Here is a 19672-nt window from a genome sequence, read left to right on the forward strand (position 1 = left end):
AATGCTTCCCAACCCAGGACTTTTCTTTCCATTTCTCTGAGGCTTAATTAAGCCTAGGCAAAGGTATGTAGAAGAATTTCTCTAGTTTAACCAGTTTTGTCTAGTAATGTTTCCATACAATAACAGTTTTTAAATGCTATGTTCTGAAAACACACGAACAGATGGAAAAAAAAAAAAAAAAAAAAAAAAAGCTGAACGATATCCAAATGGTTCCAACGATGGCGTGAAGGAGATGGGTGAGGTGTTGAGTCAGGTCTGCTTGAAGCTTTGCTGTGATCAGCTCCCATGCTGCATTGAACTTGTGTGCAGGTCATTGGGGCAGGTAGTCTGTGGTTATTCAGTAAGTGTGTGACTCATTTATTAATCTAAAGTCGGGTTTCCATCTTATTTTTCATGTCAGTTTGCAATCTTCCAACAGAATTCTTTTTATATTTTTAGCAAAAGTATTTTTAATCCTCTAAACAGGAGGAAACTAATAGGATTGTGCTGATTCAGGAAGCAGAGAAATGAGTCCTTTTCTTAATTAGGAATTTATTTTGCTGGCAGAGGGTCCAAACCAAAGGCAGCTGGTTCTTTTCTCCTCCAGTATCGACCAGTGAGTGCTTGTAGACCTATGTCATTCCTGCCACGGGATTCTGTTCCTGGGTGGTCCATGCCACACAATGAGAAACATCCTTCTCCTTCCCATCAGGGAGAGCTCTACTGCAAAGCTGGGACATCCAGCAGATTCATTCTGGTCCCATCTCCTAATGTGAGACATGCAAGAATAAGTGGTGAACCAGTTCTGGGAATTAGGAATTCTGCTTCCCAGATTTCAGTACAAGACATCCTGGTAGAAACTCTCACTGGGTACCAACTCCACTTCTTAGTAAATCTCCAGGGTGTTTTTAGGAAGAGTCGATTGCATGCTCTGGAGATACTGTGCCTCTTATTCTCTCGTGAAGAATGCATCTGTGATCCCCCTTGAACACTTCCTCTCCCTTTCAGTGCCTTCTGTTGGGCACTCATGCTCATTCCATATCAGGGTGGTCAATTCAGAAACAGTGTCACTCTCTGGACCCTTTGCTGACTGATAACAGTGAAGAGGAGGGTCTTTACACATGTTATGGACCGTATTGTCTCCCCAAAAGTCATATGCTGAAGCTCTAAACCCCAGTGTGATGGTATTTGGAGGAGGGGTGTTTGGGAGGTAATTAGGGTTAGATGAGGTCATGAGGGTGGGGCCTTGTGATGGAATTAGTGACCTTCTAAGAGGAAGAGACCAGAGAGGTCTCTCTCTCTGTCTCTGCCATATGAGGACACATGGAGAAGTCAGCAAACCAGGAAGAGGGCTCCCACCAGGAACCAAATCAGCCAGCATCCTGATCTTGGACTCCCCAGCTTCCAGAACTGTGAGAAATTAAGCCACCCAGTCTGTGGTATTTTGTTGTGACAGCCTGACAAACTAAGACAAACCATCAGCTCCATCAGTAGGCTTGCCTCCTAGGAAAAGTATACATTGATGTTTCCTCCTGTGACTCTGATGGGGGGTTGGAGGCAGCAGTGGACACTTTGTTACCCAGTGTGGGGAGAGCAGGACTCAACGGGGAAGAAGTATACAGTAAGTTGCTCTCACACTAGAAAGCGCTGGGGAAACAAGTCATAAGAATTAGCACTTGTTCTGCAGGCCTCCATGTGACAGCGTGACAAGAACTGCCTCAGGGGTCCTGAACACAGCGCTGGGAAGGAAGGGGGGCTATGGAAGGAAACCCCCATCATGGCTGGTCATCCAAGCCACCCTCCCCCAGATGGACATTACCGACAATTAGCCACTGCTGCGTGTGCATCTCACAGCTTCTAGGATTTGATCGTTCCTGAGAACATCCATCTCATGTCATGGAGGGAGTTTTGCCCGAACCTTGAAGGCTGAGTGGGCAAAGAAGTTGTCAACCCCCTGTAGTTGTTGACTGCAAGCCCCTTTCCCTATTCCTCCCAGGGAACAAACTTCTTGGGCAAGTGTTTCTCTTAAGAGGGCATGCCTACTAGGCTGGAGGGAATGTAATATGCATGGCCACTCTGGAAAACTGGCCGTTTCTTATAAAACCAAACATACACTTACCATATAACCCAACGACCTCAGTCCTGGGTATTTATCCCAGAGAAATGAAGACTATGTTCATACAAAAACTTGTACGTGAAAGCTCATGAATGCTTTATTTCTAACAGTCCCAAACTGGCCAGGTGTCCTTCAACAGGTGAGTAGTTAAACAAGCTGTGAAACATCCACACTATGGAAAACAACTCAGCCACAAAAACGAATGAGACACACGACCACCTGGATGGGTCTCCAGGACACCACGGAGAATGAAAAAAATCCAGTCTCAAAAGGTTGCATACGTGGTGATCATTTTGTAATGTATAAAAATATTGAATCACTATGCTGTATACCTGAAACTAATATAATATTTTAAGTCCACTATACTTCAATTTAAATATATATATATATATATATATATATATATATATATATATATATGACAAGTTAAGAAGAAAGCGTACATACTGTATGGTTCCATTTGTATAACATTCTCAAGATGACAAAATTATACTGCTGGAGCAGTGATTCATGGTTTCTGGGGTAGGGAAGGGGAGGTGGGGTAGGGAGTGCCTGTCAAAGGACAGCATGAGGAAGGTTCTTTGTGTCTGTATCTTGATTGTGGTGGTAGTAGTTGAAGGAGTGAATAACAACACCGTTACTAAGATTGCGTTTAACCTGCAAAGGGGCCGGGCCAGGTAGTGTGGAGTGAGAGCATGGGAGATACGTCTTGCACACAGAAGACAGTTTGACTCTATGTTGACTATAAAATGAGAGATTTAGAGTATACGTGTATCTTTTATTGAGTTTGTGTTTTGGCCATGTAGTATCGTAATTAGGTGATGGAAGTGTTATACTCCAGATGAGAGTAGAAGCCTGTTCTGGTTTGTCTTTGTATCCCCAAGGCCTAGTGCTCTTCCTGCCATGTGTCAGGTACTCAGTAAAATGAATGAGAGGCTAAGTTGCAGTTCCCATTCTCCAGCCACTAAGAGGCACCGTCACCTGTAAGACAGGTTCGAGTTTGCTCGCACCCTCATGTTAAGATTTTATGTGGTACCATGATACCCCCTTGGTAACACACAATAAAACTGTGCATTTAGTGTTTATTGTCAATCTACACTTGAGATGCAAAAGATCAATCTTAATAGCTTCAAATGGGTCGTTATTTTCCTTGAGACATTTGGCGAGGTGTTTTGGATGAAAGCTCATCCTCATTGCCATTTCTCTCTTTTTGGTCTCTAATGTGTATACTATAATACAAAAACCATCTCCTTCTAAGCTCGTGGAAGACAAATGCAGGTTATTCCTGGGGAGTGGAATTCAGAGGCCAAAAGAGGACGCAGGTTCACACCCCTTCTCCATCAATACTGAGTTCCAGTGAATCCGATTTCTTTTGCAGTTAGAAGCAGACAAGGTGAGGGATCCAGAATTTTGAATTTGGCAGCCCAAACCTACCTTCACACTCAAAAATGCATTCACCAGGCTTACCAGGCAGCCTGCGGGGTGTAGGAATTCTTGCCCTCTGTACAGCTACAAACAGGAGCTGTTCCACTGTGATGGTGTTCATGCATTTTGGTCGTGTTTGGTATCAGGAACCATGTTTAAGCATTTTCAGACACCCACTCTACATGTTCAAGCTGAAGAAACAAAAAGCCAGATTGTATACCCAACTTTGGCCAGGTGAGTCAATTCCCAATGAAATGCTGACCAAGGAGACTGGAATGGGGGCAGAACTACTATTATTTGAAATATAATAGCCCATCGGGGAGCTTTGCCGTGCTATTCTATAGTAATAAGATTTGACAGGTGGAGAAAAAAGGAGAGATCAGGAAATAATAGAACAACTAGCCAGAATACATTTACCACCTTGTAAGTCATTTCTTTCTCTTCAGTGGCAGGGAAGGAGGATGAGGGAAGGGAGAAAGAAACACACCACGGCACATCAAGGATAGAAAAGAGGATATTAATTTTCTGTTGCCATGGTAATGGATTTCCAGCAATGGCTTCTCACCGAAGACTTCCCCCCCATCCTTTTTTTTTTAGGGATAATGACCCTTGAATGTTATCCTAGGAATCACACAAGAAAATTAAAACTCCCCCATGAAAATACTGCCATGTAAGAAAGCAAACTTTCAGATCCATGCACAACCAGGCCTGTACTGTAAACAGTCCAAGCTTGCAGAGCTGGTAATCACCCAACCTAAAAGAAGAAGTCAAAAGCAAGATCTGTTTATCTTGTGTTATTTGCAAAAGAATTCTGAAAGATAGTAGAGGTACATCTGCTAATATTTGGCCTGGGACTAGATTTTCAACCACACTCAGAAACTCCATCCTAAGTGCCAAGGCAAATACCCTGGTTATTATGATGATAAAGTTAATATGTACTAACACCTTTCCAAAGAGCCTTCCAAGTGTGGGGAAAATCAATCACTGGCTTCAAAACTCAGGCTTCCCAAGTGATCACTGGCACCTGTCACAGATGGACGTGAAAGCCCAGCTTCCCTCCTGGTGTCATCAAACTGCCTGACCTTCTCTCCTTTTCATCTATTTGTCCAACCAGCTGAGATTCGTGGGCATGTCCAGTACTAGATGCTGGTTATCTAAGGATGGATAAATAAGACAGAATTCCTAACCTCCACAGCTTAAACCCTAGTGCCATCCATCTACGAGAGATACAAACCAGCAAGAGTTCCCACACTTCATGATGATAAAGGTATGATGAAGATGTACAGAGCAAGCCATGCATGAGAGACCTTAGGAAGGACAGACCAGGAAACTCCAGGGCATCCTGGGGAGGAGAGTGGTTGAGCTGGATTGTGAAGATACAAAAGGCAGGAGAGAGACAAACAAGGTTTTCCTATATGAGATCCAGACCTCCCTCATTTACTGGAAATTGTCCAAATTTTCATGCTGCAGATAGAGGTAAACATTTTCAAAAGGTAGAGAATAAAGCGAGAGCCATTTATCCTGCAACTCTGAGTTAGCACCTGCACTGGAGATACATGAGGTCAGACGCAATGAGAAGGGGAGAGTAATCAAAAATATAAGAGGATATAACAGAATAATATATAAGAGAAAAGTCCCACCCTCTTGGGCCTGACCTTGGTTGAGGAGGCAAGACATTATCATATAAGATAGTGTGTATGTAGTATGAATACTAGGTAGTCTACGCTAAATAACTGGCATAGATCTAAGTTCATAGGGATAGAGAGAAAGAAGCTGGTGGAACAAGGCAACATTTCCCAGAGAGGTCAGAATTTGGACAGAAAGGAGAGAACTGATCGCAGGCAACGAAAGCACAGGTCAGATCCTCTCACGCCCTTCCTCTAGAATCATTGATGGCTCCCCAGGCACAGTTTCTGGCTCACTCTCTATGCTTCCCTGGGACGAGGAGAGCCCTATCTATAATACTTCTAAAAACTAAGTTGGCTTTTTCTCACCCTCAGCCCCTCTTATATGAGCCAGTTTCTTAAGATAAATCTCTTGATAGACAGATATTATATATATTATATTTCTATATGTACATGATAAATATCCTCTATGTGTTATATCTGTGTCTATGTCTAGCTAGCTAGCTAGATATCATCTCTATATATTCTATTGCTTCTGCTTCTCTGAAGAACTGTAATATATCAGGTTTTATTAAAGAACAAGAAGCTATCCAGTGCTATTTCATTAACCAACCAGAAGCAGACCAGCTTTGCTCACATTCTGTTTGCCCAAGTTTTTCTTCTCTCCATAAACCGTTAGAGTCGATTTCACCAGTGCATCCGAACGATGTGCTGACAGTAAGCCCCTCCCCTGTCTCTGTTGTCCTTCTCTACCCTCCCCAAGCCATGCCTCTACTGGAAACATGCTATAAAACATGCCGTGGAATATCAAACTCCCCCGGAGCAGCCTGTTTTCTGCCAACAGCACACGCAGGAAGCAATATCAGCTCCTAAAGTCATGTGGGTTAAGGGATGTTAGAAGAAAGCCAGTGCTCTGGATCTCAGGATGTAGCCCACCTAAGTGCTGGAGGGGAGCACAGAGAAAGAGGGAAGGAGTGGGAGGGAGAAAGAGAGAAAGAAGGAGAAAGAGAGAGAGACTACCTTCACGCAGCAGGAAGGTCGTGGACAACCTTGGATGGACTTGGACGTGAACGTGGGGAAGACTAGTGGAGGGGAGGCTGGAGGGGCGTCAGCTCTTTTTCAGGGTGACACTGCTGTCGGAATTCCACCCTCCCCCCCACGGGAGCAGGAAAGCCAATGCTTCACCCACTTTGCAACAATTTTTAAAACCTAAGCAATAGAACTCCAAGCACATGTGCACACACGTGCACAAGTGTGAGTAAAGCTAATAAAATCTGAAAGAGCCCTGTGGGTTGTACCAACATTGATCTCTTTGTTTTGATACTGTACTATGCGTAAGATGTCACTGGGGCGGGGAAGCTGGGTGAAGGATACCTGAAACTTCTATCTTTTTGCAACTTCCTGCGAGAATATAATAATTTCAAAATACAAAGTTTAAAAAAAAAGCCTCAAGCAGAGCTATGAAATTGGAAAATGCGACGAGCAGCATGAGAGACGGCCCCCCTCCTCTGTCCTTCAAACCATGAAACCAGCAACACAGAGGATGGACACAGGGCACAGAGCAACACCATGGGCTCGAGGACTTAGGGATGCGTGGCTCGCCCGAGACACACCGGCTCCTGGCCCCGTCAGGCCCTCGGTCCCACCATCCTCGGAGAGGAGTTGCACTTCCAGAGGCTGAGTTTTGTTTTTTTCCCCCGATTCCAGTTGAGAGCCCAACACTGGCCAGAAACACCCCAGGCCAGTTCAGCCTCTCCTGGACAACCGCCCAGGGCCAGCCCCGCCAGGGAGAGCACAGGCAACCAACAGAACTCAAGGCCCAAGAATGGCTCTGGAGCTGAGACGTGTAAATAACCTGCACGTGCTAAACCTTACCTGCTTATCTAAGTCTATTCTACTCCATGAAGGAGCATGAAACAGTTCCAGGACGCATTTGACTGCCCTTAGCGGGAATGCAGGTGCTGCTGGCTGCTTCCCCAGCCTCCTTCCCCACCCACCGAGGGACTTACTGTCAGCCGTTTGGAGGAGCCTGACTTCCAGGCATACCTGGCCCCGGTGTGTGTGGACAGCAGGGCAGGTTGGGGCGCATCGGCCTCACCCACCTTAACTGCTGGCCTCTCTTAAGCAGAAGTCATACATGAGGACAGAACAGACAGAAAGAGGGTAGAGCTTAGAGGCAAAGGAAAAAATATTTTCCATGAACAGATCATATATTTTCCTATGAAGCTTTGCCTCTTTCCTCAGTCCATTCACTGCTATACAGTGAAGTGTCTGGAAGAAACATTTATCTCTGCCCTCGAAGCCCAGGAACACCAGCTCTCATTAACTTTCCCATTTTATTCTTTCAGAAGATCCACATTCAGATAATCCAATTTATATGTGGTCAAAATTACCTGAGGCGAGTGTCCAAGGAAAAATTCCTCCACCCTTGCCCCCAATCAATTCTTACACTGTATAAGGAGAACTCCTTTAAAAATGCAACCCACTGTCTTTTTTTTTTTTTTAATTAATTAATTTACTTATTTATTTTTGGCTGCATTGGATCTTCGTTGCTGCAGGCGGGCCTCCTCTAGTTGTGGTGAGCGGGGGCTACTCTTCGTTGCGGTGCACGGGCTTCTCATTGCAGTGGCTTCTCTTGTTGCAGAGCACAGGCTCTAGGCACGTGGGCTTCAGTAGTTGTGGCACGTGGGTTCAGTAGTTGTGGCTTGCGGGCTTTTAGAGCGCAGGCTCAGTAGTTGTGGCGCACAGGCTTAGTTGCTCCGCAGCATGTGGGATCTTCCCGGACCAGGGCTCGAACCTGTGTCCCCTGCATTGGCAGGCGGATTCTTAACCACTGCACCACCAGGGAAGCCCCAACCCACTGTCTTTAATTTTGGTAGGTGATTCTGAGGCATTTGTCTGGCAATTGAGAAAGCAATTCTTTAAAGCAATGGTTCTCCACCAGGCGAGTTTGTCCCCCAGGGGATATTTGGCAATGTCTGTAACCTATTTGGGCTGGAATTGGGGCCGGGATGTTACTGGTTTCTAGTGGGTAGAGGTGTTGCTGCACAGGACAGCCACCCCCCAAAAAGATTTCCGACCCAAAATGTCAATAGTGACAAGGTTGAGAAATCTGGCTTTAAAGTTCTGCACAAGTTGATTACAGATAACCTCTATTATTCATTCAACAAACCATTACTTGGAACCTAGTATAATCTTAAGATATTATGCTGGGCCCTGAAGAAGGGGAGCCTGCCTTGAAGCATCTAGTAGAGGTTTACAGGAAAATATAATGTAGGGTAGAGCAGCGGTCCCCAATGTTTTTGGCACCAGGGACTGGTTTCGTGGAAGACGGTTTTTCCACAGACGGGGGTGGGGGGTTTGGGGGTGTAGGGATGGTTCAGGCGGTAATGCGAGCGATGGGGAGCGATGGGGGGCAATGGCGAACATCCGATGAAGCTTCGCTCGCTTGCCGGCTGCTCACCTCCTGCCGTGCGGCCCCGGTTCCTAACAGACCGTGGACGCTAGCAGTCCACGGCCCATGGGTTGGGGACCCCTGGTATAGAGCATGCTAAGTGCCAGAGTGAAATTACAAGTCAAAAGAGGAACGGCTATAAGTGTGTGAGGGTGGGATTGGGGGATGGGAGGAACGGATGTCATTTTCCCCAAGACAACTGCAAAGTGCATATTCACTCTCAAATATAAAATTCACCCTCAAATATAGAATTTGCTCTCAAATACAAAATTGAAATAACTGCTAGAAAAGAGCACCAAAGCCCTAAGCACTTTTTAAGCAATGTGTCTTTCTGTTTTCATACTCACATCCTCAGAGAGAAGCAACCTGCTGCTTCCTTTTTAACTTTGTTTCTTGTTAAGATTATTTTCCTAACAATAATATTTTTCCAGTGCCAGGGAGATGTTTTATTTCCTTCTCCTGCCCTTAGTTTATTCTCTCCATCTATACATTTAAAATATCTATAAGCACAGTGTAATTTTGTACCTGCTAATTAGCTAAGCGACACATGGCTAGCCTCTGTTACCTTTCCGCAGATCACAAGTTAAATTTGTTCACAATTTTGAGGATGCATGTTCCTAAATGTCTGTTCGTTGGCCTCTTTTTCAATACCGAGGGCCAAATGTGTAGCAGAAACAATTGTCTCCTTACCCCCTGCTCCCATTTTCCAAGCTGAAAGAAACCCTGGGATGACACAAAGATGCCAATGAAGAAGTAAAATAAACATAAGAGAAAATGGCTTATCCCCCCAGAAAATTAGTGACCAGATCATAGGGGGTTTCATCAAACAAAAGTGTACCTAGATTAGATTCGCAAGGCTGAATAGCCTAGTGATCATTTCCACGGCAGATATCACAGACAATTATGTGATATTGGGCAGCGATGTGAATGATTAAACAGTCTGGAACGCTCCCATCGACAAATGTGAGCTCATAGCTAAGCTGAAATTGAAACCAGTTATGAAACAGAACTGCCAGATGCCATATGCCTGCATGCAAAATATTCCAGGCAATTTTACTAATCAGAAACTTAACATACGTCTTCAAGGTTCTACTTTGTGAGTGCCTCTGTGCAATACTGGGTGGCAACTTTTTATTTATTTGTTTTGAAGTGTGGGTTTGAATCTTGACTCTGCCACTTTCTAGTTCTTGAACCTAGGTAAGTCAGCACCACCGCTCCGAGTTTTTATTTTCCCGTCTGCGAAATGAGGACAATCATGCCTATCTCTCAAGATTGTCATTCATTCTATCAGTCTAGGTCTGGTCAGGAATTCAGAGACCCTGTCAGTTATTTCAACAGAGAACATTTAACACAGAGTGTTGGTTAAGCAGTTGTTAGAGAACCAGAAAAGCAGAAGGAAGCAGTGAGGAAGCAGCTACACCCAGAAGGCTATGAGCAGAGGACAGAGGTTAGGGTTGTTAGAACCTGGAAGCTTGAAAGAAGGGCCTGGGGAGCTGAGACGCTGCCAGCTGGGGAAGGGGTGATGGCCTCTGAGGCAGCATCATCACAGAAGTTTGGAGCCAGTAGAGCTGAGCCTCAGCTGATTCCAAGAAGGTGCAAAACTCCAATTAAAAAAAAAATAAGGCAAAATAAATAAAGTGTAGTATAAAGTAAAAAAAAAAAAAAAAAAGAGAGAGAGAGCTGGACACTGGAACAAATTACCACTGCCAGGGTGATAGGCCATCGCCGGGTGACACACTCAAGCATCAGCAAGCATGTAAGAAGAAGCAAGTCCTTCTCCCGTTCAGCCCCAGTCTGACCTCTGGCACATCTCTGGCAGGTGGCAAAGGAGAAACGTGATTGAAGAGAGCCCCCAGCTTCACACAGCAGAGCCCTGAAGGCTGGATTTGAAGCTGAAGTAGCTTAATACATGGCCCATTCATCCACTCATGTGTGCATTTATGGAGTGCTTACTATGTGTCCGACTGCAAGGCTCTGTGCTAGGCACTGGGGAGTCTGAAGACTTAAGTCGATAACTCATAAAGTGCACAGTTCAGTGTCTCACATAACATAGACTCTCAGTTAAAATCAGTAGTCCTCTCTGGGGCCCAGTGGGAAACATAGAGGAAGAGGACATGGAAAGCAAAACAATACAAACAAAACAAACACTGGCTCTTGCCTTTAGGAGCTCTGTGTTTAGGTTAATTATTGTGGGACAAGTCAAAGAACAAAGTACAAAGTCATACGTGCTTGTACACTTTAAAAAGTATCTCGGATACAGGAAGGAAGGAAGGGAGGAAGGAAGGAATAAAACAGGTATTGAGGACACGGGGAGGGGGAAGAGTAAGCTGGGACGAAGTGAGAGAGTGGCATGGACATATATACACTACCAAATGTAAAATAGATAGCTAGTGGGAAGCAGCCGCATAGCACAGGGAGATCAGCTCGGTGGTTTGTGACCACCCAGAGGGGTGGGATAGGGAAGGTGGGAGGGAGACGCAAGAGGGAGGGGATATGGGGATATATGTATACGTATAGCTGACTCTCTTTGTTATAAAGCAGAAACTAACACACCGTTGTAAAGCAATTATACTACAATAAAGATGTTTAAAATAAATTAATTAATAATAATAATTTTTTTAAAAAAAAGAATTGCTGTGCATTTTGAATATGCAGTGTCCTCACACCTAACCCGTTGTTTTCTTCTTGGCAGACGCATTACAAGATTTTGGCTTTTCTGTTGACCAATGTCCCAAACAATTAAAACCAAATCTCAACATCAGATTTGGAATCATTCTGAGTAAGTAAAAATTATTGACATAATATAAAACATTCCACAACCTCTTTGTGGCCCGGACACCCAATTGCTCGTATTTACTGCAGTGGCTGGCTAAACCACTGCACCCCATCACTCTCTGGAATTAACTCTATTTCCATTTTCGTTTCCATTTCTCTCTCTGGGTAATATCCAGGTAGAGCAGAACTCTCATTTAATGCTGTGCTTTTGTACCAAAAAGACCCTAGGCACTCATTTGGATATTGCAAGCACCTGGAATCAGTATATCCAGCAAAATAAAGAAAATATTTTGAGCCTAAATATTGATGTCTGCTTAAGAGAGACCTTTTTTGCTTAGTTATCTCAGCCACAAACAAGTCTGGTACCAGCAGCATGGTTTATCTTTGCATTATTTCATTCCCCAAATAGCTCTTATAAGTTCTTAAACCTTGACACAGGCAAAGACATGGAATATCTTCTCCCTCCACCCCAATCAATGAGCCAGAACGCTTTCTGATTGTTTATTTTTACGTGGTCGTGTCATTACAGTTGGTCATTACATTGCTATAGCTGCTAGTGTATCTCCTTTCTAACACAGATTCATCAAAACCAGAGCAGACCTACTAGAGAATGGACGTGACGATATGGGGAGGGGGAAGGGTAAGCCGGGACAGAGTGAGAGAGTGGCATGGACATATATACACTACCAAACGTAAAATAGATCGCTAGTGGGAAGCAACCGCATAGCACAGGGAGATCAGCTCGGTGCTTTGTGACCACCTAGAGGGGTGGGATAGGGAGGGTGGGAGGGAGGGAGATGCAAGAGGGAAGAGATATGGGAACATATGTATATGTATAACTGATTCACTTTGTTATAAAGCAGAAACTAACACACCATTGTAAAGCAATTATACTCCAATAAAGATGTTTAAAAAAAAAAAAACCCAGTGCAGAAGGAGTTAATAAACTGAGCATGTGGGATCACTCCAGAGAAATGGAGGAAACATTCCGGAGGCCAAGAACTCTCATGCATCTTCATATTTCCAGACCCTGCACAGCATCTGGGCTCTATACCAGCAGCTCCATGGATGATTTAGGGAGAGACAGAGAGGAAAGAGGAATAGAAGGAAGAGTGAGTGAAACATAGAAGGGAGGGATGGAGGAAAAGGCAGAAAGTCGGGAGCCAGCTCTGCAGAGCAGCCGGAAGCTTCCTGTGTGACAACGGGACAATGTCTGCCTGGCATCAGCGGTGAGGGTAGGCAGGCTGGACCACAGCCCACTGTTCTCAGGGGAGGCACCTGGGACTACGTAGCTGAGAAGCTGTGGAAGCCAGGCCCCCGGCCGCCACATTCAGGGGCCATGGCATCAGGCCAGGGAAGCAGGTCAACTACCTGCTCTAAGCAGGTGAAGTTCGTGAAAGGGCCGTGTTTCATCCCCAGGGCTGTCCCAGTAGCATTGCCCAAATGCTGTTTTACCAAAAAAGAAAACTGTTCCCCATACAGCGCAGACTTCTGGAAAAGAAAGGTCCTTCGGCTCATGCTTTTATGAATTTTGAATTTTGATGCACAGCAAAACCCACACTAACAGGAAAGCTGGTCCTCCCTTTCCCTTCAGGGGAGGACGTCGAGGAGCTCTTTCTGGACATCGCTCTCTTCAGTAAAGGACTGTCCATTCTGAACTTCTCCTACCCCATCTGTGAAGCGGACCTACCCAAGTTTTCTTTCTGCGGAAGAAGGAAAGGAGGTAGGTGTCTGGCTGGCTGATGGCCCAGAGGGAGGTAGACAGGAGCTTGCGGCCGAGGTCAGGACACCCAGGCCGGCGTCTGGCTTTCCCCCCTCACCTGTGGACGAGCTTCACCTCACGTATCATCACGTGTTGTATAAAAATGACCACACGGCCCATCCCACAGGGCCTGCCTTCCGGGGGAGTGTGAACATCAAATGAAATGTGCCCATCGGGTGTTTACAAAGAGAAACTTGTTACCGTTAGTGGTGGCACCTTGTGAAAAATGACTAGCGACAGAAAGAACCAGTAGCTTCCCTAAATCCACTGAGATTCAGTGTTTCCAGGCTTTTCGTCAGTGGTCCCTTTAGTGGCGGGGTCTCCTCGATATACGCTGGCAGGATAAAATGAAGCTTTCCAAATGTCACTGTTGAACTGTGGTCGTTCCCTTTGAGTCAATGGCCAATAGGGACATTAGGTATCTTGACTCAAAATATATTGAATAGAAGCATGAAACCCACTGTATTATCTCCTCTTTCTCCAATTCACCAACCCTCAACCCTCTGCTATTCGTACCCCACTCTGGCCTGTCCCCCGCCACGTCCTCCTTGCCCTCACCACCATCTTCACTGAGGCCCTGAGATGCCTCTGCGTATTTAACTAAAACTTGGGTCTGACTTGTGACTGACCTTCCCCAGAAGCTGCTCTCACCCCCCTTCCCAGGGCCTCCTTCCCGTCTCCGTCGGCCAAGGGGGAGCAGACCCTTAATCCCACAGCCCACAGACGCCTGCTTCTCTATTTCCACATTCACGCAAACTAGAGAGAAAACACCCAGTTATGCTTTCTGAACAAACCATCGAGAAGAATTGGGGTCCCCTTCCCATCCTAAGGGATGCAGACGAGGGAGGTTTGTGCAGGAAAATGGGGGAATTTAAGGGCGTGCAGGCTGGAAGAAGCAGGGTGGACCTGGCTGTGATGTGCAGATGACAAGCCTCAGCTCTGCCCTCCCTCCCCACCCTCCTCTCTGCTCCCCGAAGTGTGGGACTCATGACTCAATTCTAGCACCTGCCATGTTGGCCTCTAATTGCTCACTCGCATTTGTCATCTCCAATAGACTTCCTGTGGCTGGGATGCTATCATCTCCATCTTCTTATCCCCAGGTTATTGAATGTGCTGACACATAGGGAGTGCTAAGGACAGCACACGTACAGAGTGAAATAGCTAATGCAATATTAAGCACTGGTACCACACACTGTTCTAAGAGCTTTTCATCCAGTGAGTCATTTACTTCCTACCCCACCCCACCTCAATAGTATTATTAATACTCTACAGATGCAGAAAACAAGGCACAGAGAGTTTTAGGACCTTGTGCCGTCACAGAGCTGGTGAGGGACCCATGGCTTCAAGCTGGGCAGGCTGGCTCCAGAGCCATAATCTTGGCTTCTAAGGAATGAATGAGCAAAAGAACAAACAATGAAATGTATGAATGTGCCTTTTGACCAGGAGTTTATTTAAAATTATTACTTAAGAACTCTTTCTGGCCAGTGATCTGACTTTGTTTCGAATCAGGACATTTTAAAATTCTTAACTAACCTACCAAAGAATGATTAGTCAGTTTTCCTTTCTCAACTTACTGGAAATATTTCTGATTAATCGGGTGCATTGATGTATTTCCCCAGCACGGTGAACTCTTCATGAGTTGGCCCCAATTTAACTTTTTCTACCTACCCTCGGCCATGCCTGTACCAAACTCCTCACCCTACAGTCAGTCTCTTTCCCACTTCCTTCCTTCCTTCCTTCCTTCCTTCCTTCCTTCCCTCCTTCCTTCCTTCCTTCAACACTAAGTCCCTACTCCGTGCCAAGCACTTTGGGGAACCTGAAGATGAACCAAAAATAGTTTCTGCCTTCAAAGACATTCATGATGGTCTGAAGGGATTGGAGATTCACAAGACAACTCTTCCAAGTTGCATTAAAGAGGTATAAAATGCCAAGGAAACTGGATAGGTAGAGGTCATTCCCAATGGATTCAACCTGTTGGAACAGGGCAATCTGGGAAATTTAATACAGAATTACTTTCCTGATTGCCTTAGGTTCTTTGAAAGCCAGTTAGAAGCTATATATAATATAGCATAAAATGCTGATGGTCTGCAAGCATTCCTGATTTTACAGAATGTTTTGGAGGACCTCAAAGCATCTTGAACTGATAACTAAATAATAACCCCCCCGAGAAAGATTGACATCTTCATAAGCTGCTACCTCTAGCCGGCATCTACTGTCTTATCTCCCATCTTTGGCTTATCTTTCCAGTGTTTCTCCCAAATAAGTATTCTGGAACCCAAATGTACGGTATGCATTCTTCCAAGCATACTGGCATAGTGGTATGCTTGGAAGTACCGCCAGCTTAGTAAAAAGGACACATACTGGGCTGTCCTTCACTCCTCCTTCCTTCTACTCCCTGGATAAAGTCTCCCCATCTCCCTCCTGGACGACGGAAATGGCTTCTAATTGGTTTCCCTCTCTCCCTACTGCCACCAGCATAGTCTTCTCAAGTACCGATCTGTTCATGTCTCCCCTCTTCCCAAAAGACTCCAAGAGTCCCCATCTCTACAGAACAAAGTCTAAGTTCTTTAGTGACCAAAGTTCATCACACATTTGACTCTAGCCTGTTTCTAGACACATCCTGCCCCACGAGGATGCACCCTTAGCACCAGCTTTATCATAAGTCATTTGCCACTGTCCGACCACACCCTGTGTTTTCACTCACATGACGTTGTTCTGATGGTCCCCTTAGCCTCGAATATCTGTTCCCCCTTTGTCTTCTGCCCAGACCTAACTCACGGATCACCTCCTCTGGGAAACCTTCCTCCAGCCCCCAGCCTGGTGAAATGCTCCCTCTGGATCCTCCTGGAGTATCACATTCCTACTTATCTCAGCTGAAATTATACTATATAGTGTGTGTGCGTGTGAGTCTTCCTTGAAGGCAGACACCTCAAACTGTGAACTCCCTGAAGGAAGGGGGAATCTTTCTTGCTCCTTTCTATCTCTGCAGACCTGACAAAGAGAGCCTGGCACCGACTAAAGATGCAATAAATAATTAAATTTGCATACGATGGGTTAAATGCAAGTTTACCAGCCCACTTCAGAAGTGACCATCTGACGACGTTTATGCAGGCCACAGACAAAAAGCACATCAAACCCTAGTAAATATCTTGGTCCTCCAAGTTTAAGAAAACTGAACTATTCTTTCCTCCGTGAATGGTTTTAATAAGTTTAATAAAACAGAAGAGATATTATTCCCCGAAACTGAGGTAGTCCAATTCAGTTCAGCAGCTTGAAAGGCTGGTGTTTATCTTATCTGAACACTGGGCAGCCCTGCAGCCATTTACTGGCTTTCTTGCTGTGGGGTTAATAATTGCACAGGTGGGCTGAGAGCCGAACTTGGGGAATTGCCAGGAAATTTCAAGTAGTATAAAACGATCAGAAAAGTGGTACCCAAATGCTGCATAAACAAATGCTTATGTAAATTACATAAGCCAGGAAAGAGTAAAATCTTACATTCAGAGGCTTCTTGGGTTATTACATTTTTTTAACCCACCCACAAACCTACTGCAGGAATGATTCTATTGAAAAGAAGTGATTAGAAAAGGGGGAAAAACGGCACCGATGAGAAGTGAAGTCAATTCAAGCTCAAACACCGGTGGTGGCTGGTGCCGCGTTAAGGAGAAAGCTGAGTGCCTCCGGGGTTGCAGGTCCTTCTCAGCAGAGCGGTGAGAAGACTTGCTGTCCACCACAGGCCACACATTACGTACGGTGTCAGCCGCAGTTGAGTTGTGTGATGTTTCCACGGCATTACGATGCATTCCTCTGCACCCAGCAGGCTGTTCCCCAAGCCAGATAACACTACAGAATGGGTCAGGCTTAGTAAGACTGTGTGAATAAAATGCTGTTTCCTTTTCTTCTGCATCTTCCTCAGTTAGCTCCAAGGCAAAAGCACATGGGATTCAAAGAGCCAATGATGCTCTTTTGACGTTCCCATTTAGGGTGTGATGGATAATTTGGGGGAAACAGCCTATATGTCCAATTATAGGGAATTGGCTGAATTCAGCCATTTTTTCAGCCAAACAAAGGTACCATCTGCTGTGCTTTTAAATGATGTTGTAGGAGATTATTAAGTTACATAAAAAGATACTCATAAGAATATTGTTAAGTGACAAAGAAACTGCTATAAAAGAGTACCCACTACTGGATTTTGCTTTTATTAAAATGTATGTAAGCGTATACACCAAAAAACTCTGAAATAGTATACACTTAGGTGTTAATCATGATTACCTCTAAATGGTGGCACTGCAGATCTTTATTTTCATCTTTTTGGAAATCTCTTTTGTTATTATAATAAACTTACAAGGTTGCTCTTTTAAATATTAGTTGATCTTTGTAGGAAAGACTAGAGAGGATGAATTCTCTCCCCTCTGGATAGTAAATAAGAGTTTTCAAAAAAGAATCATAATCTACTTAACACTCAATGATATTTGGAGTTACACAGAATCTGAATCAAAGTGTTGGATCATCTAGTATCCATTCTGTACTCTTTCCCTATGTTCCCACAGCCCCCTTTACTGGCTGTGGGTTCATTGAGCAGGAACCAAAATCGGCCCCTGTTTTACTTCCTACTCTGTCAATGCTCCCCTCTTCCTTTCTCTCCTCCTGGCATCAGGTCATATAGATCCATTTGCTTTGCTTGATCTTGATGCTTTCAAACTGGCCCCATCAGTGTTTACGACTGAATTGGGATTAAATTGAATGTCCCTAGAGACCACACCTAATTACTAACCCTGAGGAGGGAAGCTGCAGTAAACTTCTTAATACTCAAGTTGTAAGAGTAATGCCGGTAGAATCTCCATGTGGTTAGATAGTGTGTGTCTGCGTGTGTGCACACGTACGCACAGGATATGTAAGATCATAAACTAGGAGACCTGCAGGGTAAGGGCTCTTCTTTGACACTTGACAGCTGTGACTGACATGGAGGAAACATGATGAGAGGACTTGACGTCATACATGTGTCAGAATCCCAGAGAAGACAGCAGTCCCGTGAGAACTGCTGACGCATGGTGCACCCATCCCTGTATATGTGCAACAACCGCTTTCCAGAAGGAACAAAAATCTATTATGAAATACACACAACAGATATTGACATACCTCGCTTCATGCAATATATAGGCTACAGGCAAACATTAGTTGTGGACTTAATTTTAAATGCATCGGGAAAGCTTGGAATTAAAATAAATATGACAGCGACACGTTTTGCAAGCTGATGAGTCAAGAAATAATTGCTCCCTAGTTTATCTTTTGTGTAAATCCAAACTTACCTACGTTCAGTGTTTGTCCAAAGTGGGCAATACATCATAATTAGATGAATTTCAATATACAGCAGAGAAGATCCCCTGAGAACAGTTTTTCAGGTCTGACATGACATTGCCCGCAAGGCAGATACTATCCCTGACAGCAGCTAAGGGATGCTGTTGCAAATCTCACTGATTTCACACCTATGAATAGATGAAGGTGAAATCTTAGTGGGCGCTCTTGCCAGCCACCTGTCCTCTCTCCCTCTTGTAAACCTGGGCATTTCTTGTCTGTCCTGGTTCACGCTGAGCACGTGAGCCCGGCCATCGCCTGAGACCATCAGTTGCAGAGGCTTCTCAATCTGACCGTAACTATACAGAGTTCAGTCCTAACAGCTCTGTCTAGATCAGCAATTCACATTTCATCAGCTAGAGTTCCATTGCCCTTGCTGTCTCTAAGTGCTCCTTTTCTCGGGTCTAAGAAATGGAAGAAATTTGGAAATTGCTTAGATTTGGAAAAATTCCCACAAACGCTTTCTGCAAAATGCCTCATACCTTGCACCTATAGGAGACAACAGGAAGAAACACTTTCCAGGCAAGTGCTACCTAGAAGAAGGTCCACCGTTTATCTATGCCAGTGGCCCAAAAGCCTCTGTCAAGCACACCGCAGCCTTACCTCGGGCCTCAGTTTTCAACTGTTTTGCATTCACGGCCCACGTTATTAATAAATGCAGGCCCCAGGAACTCGGTCACTGATTTCTGCTCTAAAAGAAGGGGGATAAGTGGCTTTACCTGAGGCCTCAGTTTAGGAATACATCTCCTCTGGGGTAGCATCGCCTGCCTGTTTGCTCATCTTTGATTTCTGGGCCGTTGTAGACCTCTTGCTTCTCCAAGTTGCTTTGCTTCAGGCTTTCTGCTCTGCTGGTCCTTGGGATTTTTTCCTCAGTCTCTCCCCATCCCAGCTTCTGGGCCTGTCCTTCACCCACCACTGGTCATAGCCCAGATGACAGTGTGGCCTATGTGGGAACGCGTGTGTCTTTGTTCCATTTCCTCTGGATGAGTCAACAGACCCCTGGAGGGAGTGATGGTCCTCTGCCACCTGGGAATCACACAGGTTCTCTGCCGTCATCATCCTCACTGTCATGTTAGAGCTGCAGGCAGCATGCTGCCAAAACCAATATTATTTTCTAAGAATTTTCTGCTGCCTGCCTCACCACTGGAGAGCGGGCAGCTGAGCCCGGTCCAGTGGTTCTCAAA

At 45.0% G+C, this 19672-nt stretch overlaps 1 protein-coding gene across 1 annotated transcript in view; it reads left to right on the plus strand.

Annotated features, from left to right (window-relative positions):
• The window catches only part of LY86 (lymphocyte antigen 86), a 52839-nt gene that overhangs the window by 17321 nt on the left and 15846 nt on the right, over positions 1-19672 (plus strand). The window contains exons 2-3 of the mRNA XM_061194795.1: positions 11292-11378; positions 12969-13097. Of these exons, the coding sequence (XP_061050778.1) occupies positions 11292-11378; positions 12969-13097 (216 nt within the window). The remainder of the gene's footprint in view (positions 1-11291; positions 11379-12968; positions 13098-19672) is intronic.

This window comes from Eubalaena glacialis, chromosome 7, assembly GCF_028564815.1.
Source record: "Eubalaena glacialis isolate mEubGla1 chromosome 7, mEubGla1.1.hap2.+ XY, whole genome shotgun sequence".
NCBI classification, from domain to species: Eukaryota; Metazoa; Chordata; class Mammalia; order Artiodactyla; family Balaenidae; genus Eubalaena; species Eubalaena glacialis.